Genomic DNA, 18394 nt, shown 5'->3' with positions numbered 1-18394 from the left:
CCAGTCTCTTTTCCCAGTCTACTTACCAGCGAATCAAAAACAACTTACAACTACGTTAAAAATCCATTGTAACCTTAGTTTTGATTGGTCCAAAATTGGAGTCGCCATTTTACCGCGATTATTTGCCGCAAACAAAAAATAAACGTTGTTTCTCTTTTAGCGCAATGTCAGATCAGGATAGTGAACCGTCTTCCCCCAAAACGGTATTATTTAATCGCATAAACATATTACTTTCTCTAAACTATGATTATAACCATGTTTTATTTTTGTAACTTTCACTTCATTAAATTGATTAATGCATGCCCGTGGGTCGGTCCAAAAATCATTATTAACATTAATAATCGCAAAATATTTTATTGAATTGGACCTGCTTACTTTAAATGGTAACATTGCATCAATCTTAATTTCATATTCTTTTTAAGAACAAATATTGTTTTATTACAAACATGCAGTCGCTTTCAATATGCGTAACTAGTGCACTAGTTAGCTGCACCTAAAAAAAGGCAACAATTTCAGGCAAATCCATTTAAAAATTGCATTGCCAAAACAATAGGAGGTTTTGGGGATTCCGATAATGACGTCACGTTTGCGCATGCTCAAATTTTGGCCGTCAAAACTACGGCCATTCAGCTATTGTTTGCATGTGATTAACCGCATCGTGATCAGGTTACAATCATATTCGCGACCCTTTTGAAGAACAAAAAATACGCAGAACTTGAAATTCTTTCAGATTAAATTGTATCCAATGAACGAACACAAATAAGGACGAACACAAACAACAAATTGATTGAATTTATGTAACCAACATATAGAAACTGATTTGAACCTATTTGTCTGTAAAAACTTACCTTATTACAGATTAACTAAATCCTCTTGATAAATGTAAATGCTTTAATTTAATTAATCACACCAGTTTTGACACTCTTTGTTTCAGCATGTTTAACCCTGCTATAATGTGTAAAGATCGTGCGTTACTGCGGTGTTCGAAACATCATCACGAAAACATGCAATGGAGTTTGGTCATTATACGGATATAAAATACTTGCGTAAAATAAATTAAATGTGTAGATTTATGGTATCATAAAATGCTAGATTTGTATCGCTCATTATCACTAGAGAGGAGTTTTCAATATACATGTACATGCAAAGACAGTTCAATTTGCAAAATATGCAGGTGTTCTTTCAATTGGAATGCTTAAATTTATTAATATTTTCATTCAATGTAAACGAAAAGAAAATTCATTCAATGTAAAAGAAAATTAAAACTACATTTCAAGATTGAAATGTATTGAGCTTTTTAAGGGCTTTGTTTTATAACTGATTCAATACACCCATTACACTTAATTTCAATCTCTGATGAAAAATAACACTATCGCATCCACACCACGTATAAAAATATTCAAATTATTATATGTTTTATAATTTTTGAAATATCATTTATTTATGTCTTATTTAATATACAATACGGGTATTTATAGTTTTGTTTTGTGAAATTGTAAGTATTAAGTCTTCCGACGACCTTTACTCTGATACAATGTAATAGGCCGCGATCGAGAAGTTGACGGCCAATCTATTTTTAGCAACGGAAAACCCCTCTTGTGACGTCACACAAAAACCTCCTATGATCAAAGGTTAATAAGCTCCTCTGTTTTGACCGAGAGCAACAAAACAATAATCACTGTTTGATGGGGTTTCGGATCTCCTTATACAAATGAGGTTGATGTACATGCATGTCAACGGTGAACCTCATATCGTTTAATGTCATTTTGCAAAAGCATCGTGCGGACATAAAGTAATGTCGGAAGCTTTAACGGCTGCGAATTCACAAAATAACGCAGAATAATAATGCAAGAATTATTGAACATACATTATAAAAATGTTACTTTAAATTGCATTAGAAGAATTTTTTTAAACAAACAAGTAATGATATTCTAGGTCTGAAAACACTACCACTGTTCCAGTTCGGTACCTGTTTCAATTCCGTTTGTTGCCTTATAGCGCTGTCTCAATTGAAAGTTGCATAGTGTTAAGTGATTGGTTGGTTAGAAATAACTTATTTTTCATACATTGGATTGGATTTAGGTGAAATGAATAATTTGGTAATTAACGTGGAATGTCATATCAGGGCCCTTGCTACACTTTGGGGGATTGGGGCCGGAGCCCTTAAAGGGGGGAATTTCGTGTCATTTTGGGCAAAAAGGGGAATTTTAGAAGAACTTTTCTCCATCCATTCAACACTTAAAATTGCTATATTTTAATGTAATTTACATAAACATACATTGAATCAAAGGTTAATAGCACGATACCAGCTGGCAACATTTTTTTTTTGAGGGGGGAACTTTAAGCTGAAATAGGGGAAAAAAGTATACTATTTTAAGGGGGGAATGGGGCCTAATTTCGGCCCCAAACGAGGGCCCTGCATCAGGCCTTTTCCGCCCTATGCCACGGGTCCGAATATCGGCCCGATTCCCAATGCAAATCTGGTTGTTTTTTCCCCAATTGAAAAAAAAATCCCAATTCCAAAAAAAAAATAATTTTTTATGTCCCCCCACCACTATAGTGGGGGACATATTGTTTTTGCCCTGTCTGTTGGTTGGTCTGTTGGCTGGTTTGCGCCATTTTTAACATTTGCAATAACTTTTGCAATATTGAAAATAGCAACTTGATATTTGGCATACATATGCAGGCTTTTTCCGCACTATGCAGGGTTCCCTCTGGGCTTTCAAAAGTTGTCGCCACTTACTTTCGCCAAATTTAAAAAGTTGTCGCCACACTGGGGCTACATTCGGGCAATGAAGATCATGTTATTATAATACAAACAAAAACTGAGCATTTACAGTATGTTAAAGGAATCGATTTAATAACAGTAGTATTAATAATAACAACACATTTAACATTGTTAATTAAATAAAGGCACATTCAATCAGTTGTTGATTGACACCTTCTTAGCAGCCTGAATATGTTGCCACAGTTTTGGTGCTTCAGAAGCTTTGTGGTATTCTGAAAATACAAAAAGGGAAATATAATATTAATATAATACTAATAATAATCAATGAATGTGAAGTATATAAATAATATAAATGTGTGCTAGCATATGATCTACTACATAGAGCCCTTAACACAACAGTCAGATAAAATAAGCATTTGTGTATATCAAATGTCAAATTGATTTCCATGTGCTAAACTATGTTTACCTTTTTTTTAAGGTACATCCGGTAGTGAATGAATTGATAAGTGTTGAGGATATAAAGAGTTCACACAGCATAGATTGTGTGTTGGAAATCATATTGAAGGAAATGAAATTCTGATAAACAACTGTCTTTGTTTGGTTTTTGTTTGTTAGCTGGTGAACAATAGCGGTGGGAACGTTTGCATTTTGAATGAGTCTCAAAACCAATAGATGTAAAATGTTTTACTATTTTCTATAATTACACCGATTTTTCTAAAAACAATCGATACTTACCTTTTTGATTGTCATTGTTGTCAATTTAACGGTCTTGAATCTGCTTCGAACACTGTGACAAACACTTCACATTTAAGCGCAAAGTCGGTATATTTCAATATTGCCTTATCTTTGAAGCAATAAAACTGCCGACCAATTAAGATAACTTGCAACAACACCCCAGCTAATCGCAATTATCACCATAACATTCCACTTTGCGGTAGTCGGCAGTCAGCACCACGCTCCATTGATTACAGCTGTATCGCTTACACCATGGAAATCTATAGTATTACGACTGCCGTAAAGCGGCTGGTAAACACAGCGTCTTTTGTCATTTTAAGAAAATATGAACGCAGAAAAATGCCGATTTTTTTAAAATCGCCATTTACGAAATTTTGTCGCCAGATTTTTTATTTTGTCGCAATTGGCGCCAATGGCGATCGACAGCGGGAACCCTGCTATGCCACGGGTCCGAAATTCGGCCCCATTCCCAATGCAAATCTGGTTTTTTTTTTTCCCAATTGAAAAAAAATTCCCAATTCCCCAAAAAAAAAAAAATTTTTTTTTTTGACCTTTAAATATATAAGTTTACCTCATCCGGTGTAAAAAATAGAAACATTGCATACTCGAATTATCTGTTGCCTTTAATGTGTTTTAAAAACAGTAAAATATGTTAAATTGATTATTTAAGACTTTCCTTATTTTCCCCTGAATCCGGCGTTTCGTGCGATTTTTTCCCCCCAAAAAAGGCAAGGCTCTCCCAAAATCAGTAAAAAAACCTGCACTTAATCACACATGTTCATAATATTTTGTAAAATATTAATAATATGTTATCAAAATAGTCGTTATTTACCAGTTAACGACTTCTTTGAAATATAGGAAACACTATTAACAAATTTAATATGCAATTATTTTTCCAAATTGAGTCAGTTTTGCTATTAATTATGCCCCCCTTCAAAGAAGAGGGGGTATATTGCTTTGCTCATGTCGGTCGGTCGGTTGGCCCGTCCGTCCACCAGGTGGTTGTCAGACGATAACTCAAGAATGCTTGGGCCTAGGATCATGAAACTTCATAGGTACATTGATCATGACTTGCAGATGACCCCTATTGATTTTGAGGTCACTAGGTCAAAGGTCAAGGTCACGGTGACCCGAAATAGTTAAATGGTTTCCGGATGATAACTCAAGAACGCATATGCTTAGGATCATGAAACTTCATGGGTAGAATGATCATGACTCGCAGATGACCCCTATTGATTTTGAGGTCACTAGGTCAAAGGTCAAGGTCACGGTGACCCGAAATAGTAAAATGGTTTCCGGATGATAACTCGAACGCATACTCCTAGGATCATGAAACTTCATGGGTAGATTGATCATGACTTGCAGATGACCCCTATTGATTTTGAGGTCACTAGGTCAAAGGTCAAGGTCACGGTGACCCGAAATAGTAAAATGATTTTCGGATGATAATTCAAGAACGCATATGCCTAGGATCATGAAACTTTATAGGTAGATTGATCATGTCTCGCAGATGACCCCTATTGATTTTCCGGTCACTAGGTCAAAGGTAAAGGTCATGGTGACCCGAAATAGTAAATGATTTTCGGATGATAACTCAAGAACGCATATGTCTAGGATCATGAAACTTCATAGGTAGATTGATCATGACTCGCAGATGACCCCTATTGATTTTGAGGTCACAAGGTCAAAGGTCAAGGTCACGGTGACCCGAAATAGTAAAAATGATTTTCGGATGATAACTCAAGAACGCTTTTGCCTAGGATCATGACACTTCATAGGTACATTGATCGTGACTTGCAGATGACCCCTATTGATTTTCAGGTCACTAGGTCAAAGGTCAAGGTCATAGTGACAAAAGTTGTATTCACACAATGGCTGCCAGTACAACGGACGTCCCATATGGGGGCATGCATGTTTTACAAACAGCCCTTGTTTTATTTTCGATACTTCTTGTTACTTTAGTTTACGTTGTTTTAATGGCTAAATGGATATAATTGGTCAGTTAATTATAGTTTTACCAATAAGATGCCATGATACATATTTCGTTGGATGATCATCATGCAATATGTTGTTTTTTTCGGTCTGGCTAAATTTTCTCCGCACCAAACACATGCTCCCGGTCTCTTATAGAATAAGAGAGATCACTGCGCAGGAGAGTGCCCGTATTTTAGCTTCATTGCTCCGCAAATTGCACTGACAATGTAATCGCGTGTCAACATCCGGTTTTGTAAAAATTAATTACGGCTCTTTGATGTATTTTTTTGTATTCCTCAACCCGACTGGTTGTCCACGGACAACTTAATTGAAAAAGATCAGTTGCCCAGACAAGCAAATGTACGACTCGGGCAACTCGGACATTTGATTTGGCCACCCCTGAAAAGGCGAGGCCCTTTCCCCAAAATCAGATAAAAAGACCTGGACGTAATTGGTAGATTATGCCTAATAATTGAGACTAGGATTAGAGACTGCCCCAGTATTCTCAAATATACCTGTTTTTATTAATCTATATTTCATAATTTTTTTCTGACTTAATACAGGTTTTTTTTCCCCACTTTTTGGGAAGATAGCCCATGGCTTTGGAATTGTGAATTTTATCGGTATTTTCATGAAATTGGGAAAATAAATTAATTAGCCTTTTTTTCCACACGAAAAGTCCACTGATTAGGGAAATACTGAATTTGATATAACTCTTTATAATCATTCACATTAAAAGAACAAAATCATATAATACTTTGTTAGATGTAATTGAATTAAAATTGAGATAAAAAACGCATAAGACACTTCTTTCTAAAAAAAATAATTTTTTTTTGTTGGGAAATTGGGAATTTTTTGCCACATTTTGGGAAAAAAGTATACTTTTTGGGATTGGGAACATAGCCGAATTTTGGCTTTAAAATCGGGCCAAAACCCTGTAATATAATATGGGATGTTATGGTATTATTGTGATCCTGTATGTTAACCAAACAGAATCTGGACTGAGGTTCCAACAAACAATAGTTACATTAAGATTATTGTTCACAGTTGTATTTTAAAATCGTACACTTTAACACGATTTGCAACCTTCAGGCAGAACAAAACAAAATGGAGACTGAAGAAAATGGTAGCAATAAAGAGGAGCCCATATCAGACACAAATGAGCAAAGTTCTTCAGAAAAGGAGGATCATGATGAATCGATTGGGAAAGATGAAGAAAAACAGAACACATCATCTGAACAGGACGGTGAGAAAGACAACAAAGATGAAGACGATGAGGAAGAAGAGTCTGATGATGAACCCCAAGGTATGATCTTATAATCTCAGATCTCTTTGTCTTAATCCAGTGATAGAAATCTTATTTGTTTTAATGTTTAAAAGGCAGTTGTTTTTCTTATTATTAACTTGGGAACAATAATTGTTACAAATCAACCTACATACATCAAACTGAGAATCATCAATCATTGTTTAAAAATAATCTATGATAATGAAGATGATTCAGAATCAGAATATTAATGAAGAAGAAATAATCATTGGTGAATTGTATATTTTGTAACATTTTGTTATAGTTGGAATGTTAGAGAGACCCTTGATCATCGAAGATGGAAAGAAACGAGAAAGGAAAAAGGTGGAAAGGATGTCAGATATCATGAAGGAGTCATTGGATGCCAAGCCCGTCGAGATATTGGAAGGGAAAGGACGAGCTCTGGGAGATATTCCATTCAGTAAGAAGCTTGATTAACAGGGTCTTAGAAAGTTTGAACTGAGCATGTTACCAAGAGGATTATAAGAATGTTTTATCAGGGATCCTGCTGCCTTTATTATCCACTATTTATTATTATTTAATAATTTTTGGTAAACAAACGGCATAATGCAATGTATATTCATGGCAGGTTATGATTTAGGAATGTCAACGAAATGGCTCTTAGTTTCAAAAAGTTGCGACAGAATTGTAAAATGGCAACAATGGGTGCCAAAAGAGATTAAAACCCATCAAGAGTCCTGGATTTATGGTTAGCTGAATTTTATATCATACAAAAAGCAAGAAGAGAATTATTGTTTTTCATTGATTTCAGAAATATAAAAAACCTTGTAAAAGTGTAATGGCAACACAGCGTAAGAATAATATGGTACTGAAATCAATGAAACTGTACATATATTAGTACTAAGTGATATAATGTAACTTTTTTCCAGTTGAGCACAAGATCAGCCGAGCAAAGCCAGAAGATCTGAAACTTTTATATCGGGTTCTGTTTAGGAAACCTGGAAAGGTATAAACCTAGTTATCAGTTAATTGAAGAAAATACTTGAAAGGATGTTTGTGTTATTTTACTAGTCCCCTACTGGTGTTTCAGAGGAGACAATAGGTTTGAACTGGCCCTCACGTCTTCCCGTCCAATGGATAACTAAAAAATTAATAAAGCTACAGTGCTTTGGCAAAGTCATGAATGGAAGGTTACAGCAGCACCCTTCCACTTCTGACCCCTCCCAGCCCTTTTTTTTATGTGATCACATCATACAGACAAATGTTAATTGATTTGAAGTTCAATATATCAACTCAAATGCTCACAGTGAAACTAGTTTAACAAATTATGTTAAGAAAGAAAACCTTAAAAGTTAACTAAAATTGCATGTTATATGAATTATAATTATGTCACAAACATCATATTGAGGAGATGCCAGAGGGATAGTATGACTGTACTCCCTTAAGTGCCCCTTTTGACAAAAAAAAACATTTTGTTTCTCAAATGGAATACATTATTTTTATTTATTTTTTAGCTCGACTATTATATATAAAAAGTATAAAGTGAAGCTATCCTACTCAGCCCGGCGTTAGCGGTCCTGATAACGTGCGAATGTTAAAGTTTGCGTACCACCCCAAATGATCTCATTGTCCCTTGACATATTGCTTTAATATTTTGCATACTTCTTGACCAACATGACCCCAACCTATTAACAAGAGCAGACAACTGTATCAAGCATTTTGTAAGAATTATGGCCCTTTTTTCACTTACACTATGCATATTATTGATAAATCTATGTTAAAGTTTGGGTACCACCTCAAATATTTTCATTGTCCCTTGACATATTGCTTTCATATTTTGCAAACTTCGTTACCAACATGACCCCAATCTTTAAACAAGAGCAGACAACTGTATCATAATCAAGCATTTTGACAGAATTATGGCCCCTTTTATACTTAGATAATTGAACATTTGGTTAAGTTTTGTGTTTTGGTCCATTTTACTCCTAAAGTATCATAGCTATTGCTTTTTAGACTTGGGGAAACTTGCTCACTATCGTAAGGGGACTATACAGGGCAAGTTGCATAACTCTGATTGGCTTTTTGATGGACTTATGGCCCTTTTAAGAAACTTTGAATATTTTGTTAAATTTTGTGTTTAAACATTACTTCTCAAGTATCAAGGCTATTGCTTTCAAACTTCAAATACTTTCTTGCTGTCACATGTTACTGTACCTGGCAAGTTGAATTTGACCTTGACCTTTGAATGACCTTGACTCTCAAGGTCAAATGAATAAATTATGTTTAATTGCCATAACTTTTCTATTTATGATCACATTTTATTCATACGTTGACAAAACAACACTAACCTGACATACCACAATGGACTCCACCCAAACCATCCCCCACGTCCCTCCCCAGAACCCCCCCCCCCAAAAAAAAACAAAAAAAAAGCACTTTTTCTTTTTTATGAAAGATCATCTATTAAATGACCACACTCCCACATTATACCCCCCTCTCCATGATGGCTTAAGTTATACTGTCAATCACTCGGAATAGTTGAGCGTGCTGTCCTTTGACAGCTCTTGTTACTTTATTTTGCAGCAATTAGAACTCCGGAAACACATACGGCAGTTCTCTGGATTTCCATTCCCCAAGACTGATGACGAGTATAAGAAGCGATTGGAAATTTTGAAGAAACTGTAAGTGAAAATGTTTTAACACCTTTCTGCCAGTAGTAACAGTGCTTTTCATCAGGAAATTGGGAAGAGGGCTAGCCTTTTAAATTGAGAATATCATGCGCGATAACTGCTCATTTTGGGAAACTGTGTTTTTAAAAGTTTTTGGAACAGGGTCTTTTTCATTGTGCAGAAGTATTAAAGACACATTGTGGTGCATTCTTAATCATATTAGAGCTAATTGCTTTCAATTTGGGAGATGCCCAATATGTCTAAGTAAAAAGCAATAAAAAATGTTGTTTTGTTTTACAATTTGGGAAACTCCTATCAATTTTAGGAAAAAATGACCTTATTTTTAATTAGGGAGGGGACGAATTTCGGCCCCTTTTATATAAGGGTGAAAAGCCAGGGTTTTTTTTTACTAAGAAAGTGACGCCGATATTCGGCGTCTTCCCCTTCCAGAATTTTTCCCCTCAAAATACAATTTCCCCACCAAAAATATCATTTTTCACCAAAATATAATATTTTCTCTCAAAGAAATGTTTATTTTTCCTTTGGGCATTCGACAATTATCCAATTTGCACCATGTACAACGATCTTTCTCTCTCTCTCCAGACGAACACAAAAAATCTGGGAATCCCAGTTATTCTAAATATAGCTCTTAAATAACGTTATGTAAACTGGGCAACTAATCGTAATAATCATGTGACTATTTAACTGGATACCGGTCTTGCGCGAGAAGGGTGTTTCGTCAATAAATTACCAGAAACCAGTCGAATTTTCATCCGGGCTATGTGCAAGCCAAGATATAAACGTGAAAACAGAAAAAAATGTCTAACAATTGGCGTTCTTACACAAACAAAATAAAACATTCGGAATTGGAAGATACTGAACGCATCGAGGCATTTTTTAAGAAAGAATCATCGAAAACCGTTATAACCCATCAGGATTCTGAGGTAATCAACATCGAACATTGTGAAAGTGAAAGAAGACAATCGGCAGCTGCTGCTCCTTTCCCTTCCAATACTGTAGCAGATCAAGATCGTCAACCCATTCATCATGAAATTGAAATCACAAAATTGACATCGTCCCCTGGCCCCAGTACAGAAATATAGTTGAAAACATTTCCCATAATTAGATCTACACCTGCAACTTAATTAAGGACTTTGACTTTAATACGTGTTAAATGTGTTTTAGAACAAAAAGGACGGAGACGAGCCTCTTTTGATGAGTTAAAGACATTGAAATGAACAGTTTTTATTTTTTCCCCTAATATGTCTTCTTGCGCACTCTTTTTTCCCCTTTCACCCAGCGTCCAGCGTCTTCCCCTTTCTCTAAAAAAAACCCCTGAAAGCCCTGAGTAAAAATTAGCACAATGACATACATAGAGTTACTGTACTTTAAACTGGGCTTGTTGAGTACTCATTTTCTTGGTGGTGTTTGTGAGGTTTTCCTGCTCTCAAGTAATAGATTGTATACATTTTGTCAAAAATAGGAGAATATAATTTGAGCTGCGTTCTTGGTGTAAAGAAAAGTGAACAGACTATTCAGGGATGACACTCCATTTTTATTAAATTATTCATTTGGATAAGGTCTTTTTAACCAGGTTTTCCGAAGGAAAAAACTGGTTATTAGATTGGCGAATGCGGGCGGGCTGGCTGGCGGGCTGGCGGAACAAGCTTGTCCGGGCCATAACTATGTCGTTCATTGTCAGATTTTGAAATCATTTGGCACATTTGTTCACCATCATTGGACGGTGTGTCGCGCGAAATAATTACGTCGATATCTCCAAGGTCAAGGTCACACTTTGAGTTCAAAGGTAAAAAATGGCCATAAATGAGCTTGTCCTGGCCATAACTATGTCATTCATTGTGAGATTTTAAAATCATTTGGCACATTTGTTCACCATCATGGTACGGTGTGTCGCACAAAAGAATCACCTCAATATCTCCAATGTCAAGGTCGCCACGACTAAAAATAGATTATTATTTTTTTAAACAAACTTACAAAGGGGGTTAATTTTGTTTGTTCATTTCAAAAGTTCAGTTTGAGTTTTCTCCCTTTATCAGATTTTTTTTTCACAATGAAAACCTGGTTTTGTGACAATTTTGTCCCTTGTCTAAATTAAAATTCAGTCATCACTGATAAGCCTGTGCGGACTGCACAGGCAAATATGTGATGACACTTTAGATACATTAATTATACCCCCACAAACGAAGTTTAGGGGGTATATAGGAGTGAACTTGTCTGTCAGTCGGTCGGTCTGTCTGTTGGTACGTATTAAGTGTCCGCTCTCTAATTTAAGTAGTTTTCATCCGATCTTCACCAAACTTGGTCAGAAGTTGTATCTAGATGATGTCTAGGCCAAGTTTAAACATGGGCCTTGCTGGGTCAAAAACTAGGTCACAGGGTCACTTAGTGCGTTTTAAACATTGAGCATGTTGTCCGCTCTCTGATTCAAGTAGTTTTTATCAGAGCTTCACCAAACTTGGTCAGAAGTTGTATCTAGATGATGTCTAGGCCAACTTTGAACATGGTTCATGGCAGGTCAAAAACTAGGTCACAGGGTCACTTAGTGCGTTTTAATACATTGAGCATGCTGTTCGCTCTCTAATTCAAGTAGTTTTCATCCGATCTTCACCACACTTGGTCAGAAGTTGCATCTAGATGATTTGTAGGTCAAGTTCGAACATGGTTCATGGCAGGTCAAAATCTAGGTCACGGGGTCACTAATTGGGTTTTAAACATTGAGCATGGTGTCTGCTGTTTTTTGTGAAGACAACATGCAAAATATTCTAAGTCAATACGGCATGTGGGGGTATTCGTCACATCTGTGACAAAGCTCTAGTTTAGCTGAGAGCAATGTGGGGGTATTTGTCACATCTGTGACAAAGCTCTAGTTTAGCTGAGAGCAATGTGGGGGTATTCGTCATGTCTGTGACAAAGCTCTAGTCAAGCTGAGAGCAATGTGGGGGAATTCGTCATGTCTGTGACAAAGCTCTAGTTGAGCTGAGAGCAATGTGGGGGTATTCGTCACGTCTGTGACAAAGCTCTAGTAAAGCTGAGAGCAATGTGGGGGTATTCATCGCATCTGTGACAAAGCTCTAGATTAGCTGAGAGCAATTTGGGGGAATTCGTCACGTCTGTGACAAAGCACTAGTTTAGCTGAGAGCAATGTGGGGGTATTCGTCACCTCTGCGACAAAGCTGTAGTTAAGCTGAGAGCAATGTGGGGGTATATGTCACGTCTGTTACAAAGCTCTAGTTTAGCTGTGAGCAATGTGGGGGTATTCGTCACGTCTGTGACAAAGCTCTAGTTTAGCTGAGAGCTATGTGGGGGTATTCGTCACGTCTGTGACAAAGCTCTAGTTTAGCTGAGAGCAATGTGGGGGTATTTGCCACGTCTGTGACAAAGCTCTAGTTTAGCTGCGAGCAATGTGGGGGTGTTCGTTATGTCTGTGACAAAGCTCTAGTTAAGCTGAGAGCAATGTTGGGGTATTCGTCACATCTGTGACAAAGCTCTAGTTTAGCTGAGAGCAATGTGGGGGTATTCGTCACGTCTGTGAGAAAGCTCTAGTTAAGCTGAGAGCCATGTGGGGGGTATTCATCACCAGGGCTTTTTTTCCTGACTTTGTGAAGCGGCCCTGGCCTCTCACTTTGTGAAAAAATGAGTCGCGAACATGTCAAAATTGTGAAAAATTGAGTCGCGAACTTCTTAAAATTGTGAAATTCAAAGTTCAATGCATTAGTATAGTTAAAGCGTGTTAAACACTTGAATATTATCAAAATTTCATTTCCTTAAGTAATGCAATAAAGGCATATTTTGCTTCTACATGTATGAATACTGTATTTTATACAATAACAACACATATACATATATCTGATTTGCAAAACATTCATGTACCAAATGCAAATAAAATACCTGGTCCCAACACTTCTTTACCACAAGAAAAACATTTATAAACATAGAGCATTTCAAGGGCATATAACTCAGACATGTTCTGGACTTTACAGCTTTAAAACTCGGTTCATTTTACTCTTGAAAATGTCAATAATTCTTTCAATATATTTAGAGGTAAATTCCTTCTTCATGATATTTTTCATGTTCTGTGAGCCTGACCCTCGCCAGTGCATGATGATCTCCCTGGGAGGTTGTCATTTGATCTGAAACATTAGGCATACATTGAACAACAGTACTTTTGTAAGAAATGTGAACGAGTTATTTGATTTTTTACATTTTTTCACAAAGCATAAATAGACTACATACAAAGTTTGAATCATGAATATGCGTCATGAATATACATTTAAATTTAAAAAATACATATGAAGGGACCACATTATTATTTTAACCAAGATTTACAATCGTAAACAGATACGAATAACAAGTTACGGTCAGGACGTTTGACTAGCTTCCATCAATACATAGCCGCGGCAGATGCTTTCACTTTTATCAAATGACTTCTTATAATGTTATCAATGTGCAAGTTTCAAAACTTACCCTTCTATAGAAAGCTTTTGTTTCTTCACTGTTATCCCAAATTTCAATAAATCGGGATTATTTTGCTGTTTTTTAATTTTCATGTAGTAACGAGCGTTCCGCGTCGCCATTTTTTAAAAGTGACGTTGCTAGGCAGAGCTTTTACTAATAACGCCGGTTGCACCGGTTACACAACACTTTAAAATCGATTAAAACAAGCAAACATCGGTAACGCGAGTCGACAATTTTTCGCCAATTCGGAATTAAAAACGAGGTTTTGAAACTTATTTCTGTTCCGAAATGGCCGTTTTTGACAGTTTTGCGCACGAAAAGTCCGTTTTTCACGATTTAAAACGGCCATTTTTGTAAATATTCACGGACATGTCATGTTTGTGAATTGGCCGTGTCAAAATTGTGAAATGTCCGTTCACGGCCAATCGCAAAGAAGGAAAAAAAGCCCTGGTCACGTCTGTGACAAAGCTCTAGTTTAGCTGAGAGCAATGTGGGGTTTTTCGTCATGTCTGTGACAAAGCTCTAGTTAAGCTGAGAGCAATGTGGGGGTATTCGTCACGTCTGTGACAAAGCTCTAGTTTAGCTTAGTTTTGTCAGACTGAGGCTCTGAATTTATTTCAGGTCCTTCACAAAAAATATGATCCAGCATTGCTGTGAAATCCTAGATGTCCCCAGGACTGGAAATAAAGAGGAGTTGATAGATAGACTCATGGAATGGCTAGAAAAACCTGCTGACTCTGGCAGGAATGTTCCAAAATCAAAAAAACGTAAAAGTACTTATTAATATTTTACGAATATATTTTCTACATCATATTTTAGTGGATACTTGAAAATTAATATTAGTATGCGGGTATTACCATGAACTTCTGTATGTTTGTCCCTCTGTAAGTCAGTTGAGAATTGTACGACTAAAAAAGTTCACCTATGCTTATCAACAGAACTGCATTCTAGCTAACAAGGATTATGATATGATGTTATACATGTGCCATATTTATTGTCTTATAAAAACAATTATTGTCCACTTTAAACTTAGTTTTTCATACACTAAAATCAAAAAGATCTATTTGACTTAAACCACAAGGCTTAAACCTTTTCACTAAAGGCTACATTTATTACACAATTTTAATTAAACTTATAACATTCGGCCCAAAAAGTATTTTTGCCTAATTTTAAACTGGGTCATATGGCTTTGATTTCAATCTTGAAACATGGAAATCATGAAAATTTGTCCCATAGCCACCTTGAGGCAGGGCAGATATTTTCAAGTATGGCTAATGTAAAACCATTTTAATTTGCAACAATTCACATTTTATGAAATTTCTCAAAACAGTTAATGACTAGACTAGTAGTTGCTTAGGTGGTACAATTATTTTTTTCATTTGTACAATGAATATAAATTTTTTTATAAATTGTAAAAAAAATAATTACTCTTACCTGTGCCAAAATTTAATGCTGCAAGTTCAGATTTGGCTAGAATAGTATTCTTTATCCCTCCTCTACACTTTATTGACTAAATTGGGTACTTTTTTTAGGAAGCAAATCTACAGATGGAAAGAAGAAAAAGGGGGCATCAAAGGGAAAGAAGACGGACAAGAAGACCAAGAAATCAGATAAGGCTGAAAGCAGCGATAATGAAGATGATGATGACGCTGATGGTGATGAAGAAGAGGAAGAGAAAGAAGAGTCTGAAGATGAGGCTGAGAAATCTGAGGAAGAGCAAGCATCAGACAGTGAAGATGAGGTAAGTTTATATGAGCCTCATTGTGGGAAAACAGGGCTTAATGCATGTGCCTAAAGGGTTGTCCCAGATTAACTTGTGCTGTCTGCACATGGCCCATATTGACAAAATCATAAAGAGTACAGAGTTTAAAAATACTTGGGATCCTAGGTGCAAGCTTTCTATTGCTATTGTCGTAAGGCATAAGCAAATGGGCCAAAAACAAGTCCATGTGTGCGAAAATCTTAGACATCTATACCTGGCTAAACATTCTGAAGCTCCATCCAGTCAACCTATGGCCCCTTCCTTAGTAGGATACTACTAGAAAGAAATGAATGAACTATTTATTAAAAAGGAGAATTTGTCAAAGACAATAATCATGGACTTATCCCCACACAAAATATTCTTAAGCATATGCATGTGAAAAAGACATTTATAGGATGACTTCTTTTAGTTCTAATTCCTGACATAAGAACCTTACTAGAGTTTACTTACCTCTGTTATTGTTAGCTCACCTGAGCACAACGTGCTCATGGTGAGCTTTTGTAATCGCTTTTTGTACGTTGTGCGGCGTCAACATTTGCCTTGTTAACTCTAGAGGCCACATTTATTGTCCAATCTTCATGAAATTTGGTCAGAAGATTGGTTACAATTATATCTTATATGAGTTCGAAAATGGTTACATTTGCTTGGGGCGAGCATTTTTCTTTATATGGCTATAGTAAAATCTTGTTATCACTCTAAAGGCCACATTTATTTCTGATCTTCGTAAAACTTGGTCAGAAGATTCATCCCAATAATATCTTGAATGAGTTCGAAAATGATGCCGGTTGGTTGAAAAACATGGCCGCCAGGGGGCGGGGCATTTTTCCTTATATGGCTATAGTAAAACCTTGTTAACACTCTAGAGGCCACATTTATTTTCCAATCTTCATGAAACTTGCTCAGAAGATTTGTCCCACTGATATCTTGGATGAGTTAAAAAATGAGTTAAAAAATGGTAACCTTTGCTTGAAAAACATGGCTGCCGAGGGGCGGGCATTTTTCCTTATATTTGGCTATAGTAAAATTTTGTTAACACTCTAGAGGCCACATTTATCTTCATGTCACTTTGTAAGAAGATTCATCCCAATAATATCTCGGATGAGTTCGAAAATGATGTCGGTTGGTTAAAAAACATGGCCACCAGGGGCGGGGCATTTTTCCTTATATGGCTTTTTATAGTAAAACGTTGTTAACACTCTCAGGGGTGTGATTTTTCCGCAGATCCGCGGATTTCCGCGGATTGGGTTGTCCCGGAGGTCACTTTTGAGATACGCATAAATTCGTTTTATAAAAATGTGGGGGAGAGGGGCTACCACCGATTCTGCGGACGTATTTCATAAGCGGCCCGAAATATCTGCGGCCTGTGAAATCTCACCGCATTTTACACTGGTAGATTCTGCCCAAGCATTTTTAAAACGAGCGATATAATTGGCTGTTGTTTCCCAATCTTCCAATTAAAATCGTTTTCTTAAAATGCGCTCAGCTGATTTGTTTGCAAATGGCGCCGTTGTGAAGAGAAAATTAAGATTATTGAAATGACAAATAGCAATCGAATAAACGACTGACATCACCTAGTCTGATAGGAATAATGAAGTGTGTTTGTCAAAAAAAAAGACTAGTTTTAGATACAAGCAACACATATTTTGTTAAGAAATGTGCCCACTGAATTTGTGTCACGGAAACCAGTGTTTGCAAATTGGAGTTTAGTCTACTCGCGAAGTAAAACAATTTAGAAGAGTATCATTCGAACATGGAAATAGACAAACATGATTTGATTTATATGTCTGTGGGTCTGTGTATAATCAGATTCAAATGCATATTCTGCTTTATTATGTTTGTCACGCTGTTCAGTTAACTGAAATAGTGTTGAGCTGAGTGAAGATGTGAAATGCAAGATATTGAAAGGTAAACAAATTTAATATATTAATTTAACTCAGTTAATACATCATTATCACAAGAACACTCAAGTGTGCTTGTTTATATTTAGTCCATTAACTGTAATTCAATACATTGAAAAACTGCTGCTATTGATCACAATAAATACTTACTTAACTGTTTACTTTGCATCATCAGTATGTTAAATTTGAAGTTTAACAGGTTTTTATAAAGAAATATTGTTATGAAGTTCAAGAAGTTGTTTATTTTAATGTCTGTTTTCAGGTTTGTCATTGCGTTATGCGCGCCATTTTCGTGTAGTCAAAATCAGTCGACAGATTTTCCTTCCCTCTGACTTTGCCTCAATCACACCCCTGACTCTAGAAGCCACATTTATTGTCCAATCGTGATGAAATATGGTCAGAAGATTTGTCTTAATGATATCTTGGATGAGTTTGAAAATGGTTATGTTTGCTTAAAAAACATGGCTGCCAAGGGGCAGGGCATTTTTCCTTATATGGCTGTAGTAAAATCTTGTTAACACTCTAGAGGCCACATTTATAGTCCGATCTTCATGCCACTCAGTCAGAAGATTCATCCCAATAATATCTTGGACGAGTTCAAAAATGATGCCGGTTGGTTGAAAAACATGGCCACCACGGGGGCGGGGCTATTTTCCTTATAAGGCTATAGTAAAACCTTGTTAAGACTCTAGAGGTCACATTTATTTTCCGATCATCATGAAACTTGGTGAGAAGATTTGTCCCAATGATATCTTGGATGAGTTCAAAAACCGTTTTGGTTACTTTTAAAACATTGCCACCAGGGGGCGGGGCATTTTTCCTTATATGGCTATATATGGTTATAGTAAAACCTTGTTAACACTCTAGAGGCCACATTTATTTCCAATC

General features: G+C 36.3%; 1 protein-coding gene across 2 annotated transcripts in view; it reads left to right on the top strand.

Moving 5' to 3' along the window:
* The first annotated feature begins 50 nt into the window (after nucleotides 1–50).
* LOC127862367 (protein DEK-like) overlaps nucleotides 51–18394 on the top strand; it is a 28860-nt gene continuing 10516 nt past the window's right edge. Inside the window, exons 1-7 of one of the 2 annotated variants that reach the window (XM_052401456.1) lie at nucleotides 51–203; nucleotides 6530–6743; nucleotides 7006–7161; nucleotides 7631–7707; nucleotides 9285–9382; nucleotides 14468–14613; nucleotides 15379–15587. In XM_052401456.1, coding sequence (XP_052257416.1) covers nucleotides 165–203; nucleotides 6530–6743; nucleotides 7006–7161; nucleotides 7631–7707; nucleotides 9285–9382; nucleotides 14468–14613; nucleotides 15379–15587 — 939 coding nt within the window. In that variant the 5' untranslated portion in view covers nucleotides 51–164. Of the gene's footprint in view, nucleotides 204–6529; nucleotides 6744–7005; nucleotides 7162–7630; nucleotides 7708–9284; nucleotides 9383–14467; nucleotides 14620–15378; nucleotides 15588–18394 lie in introns of both variants that reach the window. The other variant, XM_052401455.1, reaches the window with a different exon arrangement.

The sequence above is a fragment of the Dreissena polymorpha genome, chromosome 16, assembly GCF_020536995.1.
Source record: "Dreissena polymorpha isolate Duluth1 chromosome 16, UMN_Dpol_1.0, whole genome shotgun sequence".
Classification (NCBI taxonomy): Eukaryota; Metazoa; Mollusca; class Bivalvia; order Myida; family Dreissenidae; genus Dreissena; species Dreissena polymorpha.
The sequence above is the reverse complement of the archived record's forward strand: the minus strand, read 5'-3'. Positions and strand labels throughout refer to the sequence as shown.